General features: G+C 39.7%; 1 protein-coding gene across 11 annotated transcripts in view; it reads right to left on the bottom strand.

Moving 5' to 3' along the window:
* Positions 1-405: 405 nt before the first annotated feature.
* The window catches only part of mid2 (midline 2), a 130,863-nt gene continuing 122,242 nt past the window's right edge, over positions 406-9,026 (bottom strand). For all 11 annotated transcript variants that reach the window (XM_079630722.1, XM_079630728.1, XM_079630723.1 and 8 more), the window contains 2 exons: positions 4,616-4,823; positions 406-4,061 (listed from right to left, as the gene is read on the bottom strand). In XM_079630722.1, the coding sequence (XP_079486848.1) occupies positions 3,659-4,061; positions 4,616-4,823 (611 nt within the window). In that variant the 3' untranslated portion in view covers positions 406-3,658. The remainder of the gene's footprint in view (positions 4,062-4,615; positions 4,824-9,026) is intronic.

The raw sequence follows: 9,026 nt of genomic DNA, 5'->3' as shown, positions 1-9,026 counted from the left end.
CTTATCCTAACCCTACACTAAGCACATGTAGTTCATTATTATTACTCAGTACTTGATTGTATAACTATACACTGTAACCTGGACACCTTGAAATAAAGTGTAACCGATATTATAATTATTATTATTATGTTGCCTAATACACTGGCATTCATCCATGCTTAAAATGTGACTATAATTTAGGCTTATACTGCAAAGCTTGTTATAGTGAACTTTGTGTCAATCATCCTGTGTGTGGAACCCTTGCTCGTGCCAGATATACAGCTGAGGAACAAGCAATGCCTTATTAGATGACTGTGTGCACTGAGTCTTCTATCTGCTCTTGCTCATAACCTTATGGGCATTTACTAGCCTCCATACAACACAATGTTCGGAAAAATAGGACAATGATGCAACAATACACTCATTTGGGATCAGACTTTTATTTGGACTCACATAAATAACAATAGTTCATATATATACTTTTTTTTGTATATTATACAATTTTTATATAATATATATTTCCTCCTATGATTTACATTCTTTTTTTTTTTGCTAAGTTATATCTATTGAAACAGGAGCATTATGTTGATGAACACACAGCTGCTTGAGCACATAATAAAGAATGAAATATCAAAGAAGAGGATTCGGTTCTTTCATTTTTTTTAGTTCAGAAATGTAAAAACAATTGCTTTGAAAACAAATGTAATTAGTTAATTAGTCTTAGATGCGAAGAAAAGCACGGCTAACTGGAAACCTGATATGCCATAACAATATCTTTCCTGGACATTTCCAATACAAAATGTTTATATAAAACAGCAGAGAATATCACAGGAAATGCTTCTAGCCGGACCAGATCGTCATGCAGTGACCCGGAGAATCGCACTTGAACAAATAGATCATGTGGATCAAACTAGATCAGAGATCGACTCGGATTTCAAGCTTCTCATCTTTTAGCCCCTGAAAAGCCTGAAATTGAGCTTTTACATTATTAGTGACCTGACCTGCAAATCTCAAAACAATTCCTCAAGATTTGCCTATGGATATCACTAATGATGCGCAGAACTGTTGAAGACTTCCTGCAATGCATGTCATCTTGCTCTTTTTAGCATGCAGGGTTGCACTCGAGAATGTAAGACCAAGACATGTGACAGCGGCTGCTGCATTGACAGTGTCAACAGAACTGTCAACAGTGCGACTGAATGAACTGAGAGGGAGGGACAGTGCAGTAGTGGACATCTCAGCTTTGTGCTCATACAGGAGACTCACTGACACTGATTTGACGTCGCTGTGTCCCACATCTCTCATTCTGTTTGCCCTTTCAGCAGTGTAGGACTCCATCAGTCTAAAAAGTGTCTCATAATGCTGTCTGTCTAATTATTTATTGCCCGAGACCAAGACAAAGCGGATTCAAGAACAAAATGATCAAGTAGAAATGGGTTTGAGACCTAGAGCCTCGTTTATAAAATGTTGCGTAGAAACCGTCCTACATTTGATCTTACGATAATTCCTCAAATGTACGTGTGATTCAGAGAACGAATGTATGCGCAAAAAACGTGCGTACGCCTCTCTTCCAGAAGTTCAATTTATAAATCGCAAATTATCTTGAAATTGTGAGCGGCTGAACGTTTTCCGATCTCCGCTTTGTAAACGGCACCTATTTAATGTCATTAACAGTCACTGAACCAGTCAACGTCGAAATCCTTTACTTGAGTACCGCGGGCGACATTAATTCGATTTCCAAATACTTGCAGTTCTCCGACGCTCTGCCACAAGGAAAAGTTTGTAGGCCTACGTTTGCTACGCTAAGCACTTTTCCATGTCAAAGACCGTTTTTACAAATATGAACGTTGGCGTGGATTTTAGGGTTCACACACTCTAAGTTCAAATCTGTGCGTACACACGTTTTAGAAATGAGGCCCCTAAGTCCTAACTCAAGAACGTAATGCAATTGGCCAGAAGTCATAATAAATGCTAACAAAAGCCATGCCTGTTCTTTATTGCTCAACTACACCATTAATGCACGATTCAGCCACAGATTCAACTTTGTCTTGTGACTTTATAGATCGATGCTGAGAAGGATGATGCTGGAAAAACAGTTAGGAGTGACGTAAATGCAACCCGATCTCATGAGAAAACGATTTTACAAGGTGGTGATTTCGTATAAATTCGTACAATGTGATCTGTACGGACACATATGATTTAAAAAAAATGATAAAATAAAATAAAAAAACATCACGAAGGTCCACCCCTAACCCCACCTCGAAACATAACAGTGAGACGAAAATATAAAAACACACGAAATTATACGAATCAGCCACCAATATTGCCAAAATATAAAATAGTTAGGAACTGCAATGAGATTGTTTTGAATAAACATCTGTTTTGTGTCCTTATCCACCGCAAATAATGATGCTATCAGTGCACGCAACTTGTTCTTAGTGAATCCCCTCTATATTTTTGTAGAGTATGTTAAGCTCACAAGATGTACCAGGAGGACCCACATACTTCCTGTGCTTTCAAAGTGGATCTGATGGTGATGCTCTGTGCTTTCAATCAGGAAGATAAAAAGAATCAAAGCAATCATGTACATTCAGCAGAGCAAAGAGGAAACCCCTACTGACAGAAAGCAAAACCTGCAGCAGGACAGTGGCGTCAGTAGTACGAATCTGGATATTTACAATGGACCCAATGCATACAAACCACTTTTTCAGGGAAGTATAGTTTAGCATGCTATTGCAAAGATCTCTTGCTACACACTTGATTTTTTATTTTTCAGTTTTTTGCCTGCACTTGCTCAAGTGATTGTCTTTATCTGAACCCAGAACCGGGTGTCCTTATTACAGCCCTGAACATGTGGATGATCATGTAAGATTCATCACAACTATTGAGAAAATAAATCCACTAAACTGTATTTGAGTTGGGCGATCATTTGAATCATTGCGAATCTTAAACTGATGAAACAAAATGATCTTTCAAATATTTCTGAATGAATGGATGTGTGATGTACTGTATATGCACTATGGTCGTCAGTTCCGGATGGCATCTGAATGCTTGTCAATGGACAAACACCTCCACGGATGGGATTTTGTGGAATATCATATATCAATTATTAAAGATAAATGTTAAAAACACCTGGGGAAACTTGTGCCTCATGCTTTTCACAAAAAAAAAAAAAAGGAACTGAGATAGTGAGAACAAATCACAGAGGAAATACATATCATGCCATTATCTCCAGACATTTTTTAAACCAAAGAATCATCTTTTCTCCCTGAATATGAAAAGAGTGTTATAGACCCATCAGATAATAAATGTAACCCTTAGTAGAAACACCAATCTGTCATCCTAATATAATCCATTATATTCCTGTCCAAAAGGAAGTCCAAACCTGTCGCAAGTCTTTTTATACACAGGGGCAACAAATTCAACTGTAAAAAGTGCTTTTAGGGATACATTAAAACTGACAAAAAGCAAACTGACGTTTCGTCATCAATAATTTACAATTTAATTTCCCCCATTTCAGCTCTTTAAATCTGAGAGCTCATAATTCACTCACTAGCCGCTCATTTATGTGACTAGAACTATCAGGAACAACTAAAGGTCCAACTTCAAGCCAGCTGTGAAAACCAGGAAAAGAAGAGGGGCAAGGAAACCTTCTGGAATAATCAGCTCCCATGTTGCCTCAGTGGCAGCTCTTCATTCCAGACACGTAGGGCGAATCCTGTTGGCGACAGATGCCCTCTTGCTGCTCGCTGCAGTCCACGAAGTCAGGCACGGGCAGCCCTGACATGATCATCAACGATTTGTTCCAGATCATGAAGGTTGGTGCCACTGGAAGCAGGAAGGAAATGTCAAAGGTGTAAATGTGCTGGGAGTTCATGGCATCGTAGAAGGACAGGGCGTTGTTGTCGTAGTCCAGCAGCACTCCCACCCTGCGCAGCTGTAGCGAAGCCTCCACGATGGACTCCTTGTTGTTGTGCCGCACCAGGAAGTTGTTGTTGCAGCGTGAGAAAACCCATGACGATGAGTTTTTACCGCTCCATTCGTTTTTGGGTGCTGACTTGTAGGCCACACCAAGCGCATACCTGAAGGGGAAATAGATGTAGAATGCTGTCATTGATATACTTTTTTAGGGTGGTTGTACTGGCTCACTTGGTGCCTTAGGAATAAAGGAACAGATTTGAAGAACTTAAGGGGTTTTCACACTGGCAGTTCAGGGCGTTTATAGATCATTTGTTTTGTTCCGAAACAGGGACTAAATTTGTTACAATGTTGCATCTTCTTCTTGGTTCGCTTTCAAAAAGTAGTAAAAATGTGTTTATGCAAGTCACATGCGAGTAAAACTGTCCTCTGATTGGTTAAAGTTTCCTCTGCGTCACCCATCAAGATGATTGACAAGTTCGCTCCATGAGCTTATTGTTTGTTAACATTTTAATGCCTTATATAGTGTGCTTAAGGAGAGGAAAGAGTAAGTTTCAGATTAACAACAACAACAAAAAAAACACGGTTACATTTTTTTATTTGTTTATAGCAAATTATCTATGGAAAGTGTCAATCGACTGATACAAGTACAACCGAAACGTCCTATTAAGGTAATAGTTACATGTGTTACAAGCCTGTAAAATCCGAAATCACTTACCATGTGGAGGCTCCCAGTAAAACCTCCCAGTAATGGCAGCCACTGTCGATGAAGACGTTGCCAGCGGCACCGTAGGATCCGGTTCCACTGAAGCGTTCCGGAGTGTGACTCTTCTTTAGGGAGCTTTCATCCTTCTCCATGGTCAGACAGTCATTGGAGAGGCGCAGCTTCTTATGGGCCGTTTTGGGGTCCAGTTTGAAAGGCTGACCTGGGGAGCAGAGAGGATAGAGATGGGTGAGGAGAAACTCTCACTGGTCTGCTTTGATTTCCCAATTCATGCAATTTGTTAAATGTCAGTTTTACCTCTTCTGGTTAATTAAGAGATGAGCGGTTGTGATAAAAGGCACTGTGTGTGTGAGTGAGAGTGAAAGACAGACAGAATCAAGTATATGATTTGAGCTTTATATTTCTTGAAAAGAAGGGTTGACCCCGCAGACCCGACATTTTACTTTGGCACGTCTAAATCTTCCCATCCCCAGCGTAATGACTGACAATGCAGGAAAACAATCAGCTGCGCTGTGTCCCTGCCCACAAACCAATCATCTCAACCCAGAGTGAGGTTTCCTGCACCCAGATATGAAAGGTTCTGGCAACACGATGCTGGAAGCCAATTACATTAACATGCTCTTGTCTTTGAACTGCTTATCGCTGTGAGCGCAGCCATTCTCAACACTTGTGCAGTCATGCCATTTTACAGCATGTGTTTGAGGGCACCAGGAAAAGCGATGCAGATGTGCGCACACACACACACACACACACACACACACACACACACACACACACACACACACACACACACACACACACACACACACACACACACGCACACACACGCACACACACGCACACACACGCACGCACGCACACACGCACGCACACACACACACACGCTACAAGCGAGAATCCCATGAGATGCTTGTTGCCTTCTATATAAAACTGATTAACCTTTTAAAACAAAAAGGAGTAAAATGGCATAATTGTGCACTGCAGTGCAGGTGTCTGAACAAAGGACTTTATCGTATCATTTTTATTTAAAAACGAGCATTTTATTTAAAAACGTTCTTAGTAGAAATTATACTGAAGATTGGATTTTGTTTTTGGAATATTCCATGTTCTTTGCAAACCTAAGCCGTGCTGCCATGTTCTTTTTCAGAGAGAAGAGAGAAGCAGTGCTGCGTTTTTTTTTCTTTTCTTCTGGCAACCCTTCCAAACAAGCCATACTTGTTCCGTCTATTTCTTATTTTTTAACATGTTAACTGAGGCCTGTCGAGTCTGAGGTGTAGCTCTTGGGTGTTTTGCGATTTCTCTGAGCATTGCATGATCTGACCTTGTGGTTGACCTTGAATTTGCTGGGACGTTTACTCCTAGGAAGACTGGCAACTATCTTTAATGTTTTCCACTTGTGAAAACTTAATAATGTTCTTCAAGTGGTTTGGAAATGGCCTTGTAACACTTGCTAGATTGATGGGCAGCAACCATTGTTTCTCTAAGATCATTGCTAATGTTTTTCCTCCTTGGCATTGTGTTAACACACACCTGAATGCTCTAGACCAGCAAACTGACAGAAAATCTGCTTCTATAGTTGGTCACCCTCACTGATGATCAAATAATCAAAGACATTGACTGCTACTTACCCTCTCAATTCCTATGGAAGCAGTAAATGGTGAACTTACGTTAGTCACAAATGGCTTTTCCATTTTAGCATAGTTTTTGTTAAATAAATAACGACTAAGGTTGTATTTACCTCATTTTAATACCTGCCAAGGACGATGATTTCTTTATACGTAAAACCAAATTCAAAAGGAGTACCTTCTTTTTCACGACGGTGTATATATATATGAGCAAAAATGAGCAGCGCTGAGTGAGAACAACTAGATTTATGGCAGCTGCAGTCAGACGCTGACACCCGTCACATATATTCAAAAGTTTATTTGTAATGCACTAAAACGTGACAACAACATAATTTGCAGTGTCAGGTGGGGCCATGACACTAAAGAGTGTCCTGCAGCGTTTTTCAGAACCTTAAATGAGATAGTTTTCACTTTTTATATATATCTATATATATAAACGTGAAACATATATATACATATACATACACATTACACACAGTGTGACCTCACTTTCGGCTGGGCTCCTGCTCTTGGGATGTGCTTTCTGCAGGGGAGGGCTGACTGCTGACAGCTTGAGTGATGTCTATGCTGTGCAGGATGAGTAAATATTATTCCGAGATCTTTTAACAACAAATAAACATGGCTGCCCTTGGGGCTGCTTGTCATGTGATATTTCTCATATTGGCTTTATGTACGGTCACCAGCCATGGCAGTTCTGACTAAACAGAAGAGGCCACCTATAGGAACAGCTGTGCCTCTACACACACATACACGCGCAGGTCGCGCGCGCACACACACACACAAACAAGCACACACACAAACAAACACACACACACACACACACACACACACACAAACAAACACACACACGCTTATTTAGTGTTTTCGTCATTCAGAATTCTTCCTTCACAGGGCAGAGTAAACATGACATTAAAGCTAGTCTTCCGGAAAAATAGAAAAAAACTTGAGCTGTCACTTGTTATTTTGCATAATGAATAACAAAAAAAAAAGGGAATTACCAAAATGTTACATTATGCTTCAAATATCCTGCCTTCCTCAAAGGTTTACTTGTGAGCTACAACTCCAACAATTCCTGTTCGCGTGGATTCCTACTGAAATAACTGGATTTCTCCTAGAAAATTCACAAACAAATAATAATGTGGCCACATGTAACATTTCAGTCTTTTATGGATAGAAAGTCTCAGTACGTTTGAACACTACATGGAATGACCATCGAAATGGACCATAATCTGGAATAATGATGTCATTAAGAAAGCAGAAGAGAGAACACAAGAAGGAACAGGGTCCATTTGAGGAATAAAAAATAGATCAGTGGGAATGTAGAGTGTCCAGACTTGAGTTTGTATGCAGACCCCTGCTGCTGCCTGTATTATAGATCTCAGCAATCCCTTTTGAACATATTATCTCATCCAAAGTTCAGCTGGAAAAAAACTAACTTGCAAAGAGCCATTTGATGTCTTCCCGTTGTTTCTCTGCAAGCCTGCATGGCTGCGCTTCAGGAACAGTCACGTAGACCCTGGTGATGGACTGGGGGATGGAGAAGGAGGAAGGGTGACCGCAGTGGACGGAGCACACACGTAAACACACTGCTTATTTAATTCACATGATTTTTCAGGGTTTCTTACAGGGTAAGAACAGGGTACTGTTACTGTGATAGCCTATATATTATATAGCAAATCTCAACTTGATTTTTTTTATTTTGTCGCAAATTATAACTATATCATCGGCCAGCTCTTTATATAAAGTTGGATATATAAATGTCCAAATTTATCAGCATACATACAATATACACGTGTAGGGTGACATAAACTATTTCTCAACTGCATGATTGATTATATCGTTGTAAAAACTATATTATTGCTCAGCTCTAATCTGCTAATTGTGAATATAGGGCAAGTAGATAATAAGATTTTATAAACATTGTGATTTTCTGTAAAGCCGAAACAATGTGTATTGTGAAAAGCACTACACAAATAAATTTGACTTGAACTGATATTACATTACTTATACAAGATATAACCACACAGTCCCCTTGCCTAATTAATATTAAATAATTACATTAAAAATTAAGAATGCTGCATTTTAAGCTAAAGCGATCCATATTTTTGGCCTTTGTACATATCAAAATTGAGTGGCCCTGTGATACGATCACTTCTACATCATCTCTGCCTTTGCAAATTACAGTCGCCACTTAAAGGCTTCTGAGAAATTAATTGTAGATGATCAAGCTTGAGCTCTGGATTCAACTGGGGGTTGAGCACGCTCTCACTCTGGATTCCTGAATCAAACAGGAAGTGATTATGTAAATGTCTTTAAATAGCATTTCTCTTGAGACGGGGGAGGTGTCTGGACTTTCACGGTCGAGTAGGCATGGCAAGCATGCGTGTGCCAGAGAAAACGTGAAACATAGAACTGGCCCTAAGACAGTTTCCCTCTTTATATGGGCAGATGGGCAGAAGGCACAGCTGTGGAAAATGACTTTATTTGATGATGCAAGGGTTAAAATGTCTTCTATGGTGAATACAATAAACAGAAAGCCTTAAATGTCCTACTTTGAATTTCAATGCTACCGTACTACAAAGAGAAAAAGTTATAGTTTGGCTAGGCTTCCCATTTAGTAGAAAAATAGTGCCTAGTCTCAATCGGCACATTTCCCAATTGCAGCATTATCTAAGAAGCACATACTGTTCAAAAGTTTGGGATCAGTTCGACTTTTAAAAACTTTCGACTTTTATTCCGCAAGGATGCATTAAAATTGATCAAAAGTAACAGTAAAGACA

This window comes from Phoxinus phoxinus, assembly GCF_949152265.1.
Source record: "Phoxinus phoxinus genome assembly, chromosome: 12".
Lineage (NCBI taxonomy): Eukaryota > Metazoa > Chordata > Actinopteri > Cypriniformes > Leuciscidae > Phoxinus > Phoxinus phoxinus.
Note: the sequence above shows the minus strand (reverse complement) of the source record. Positions and strands in the feature narration are given on the sequence as shown.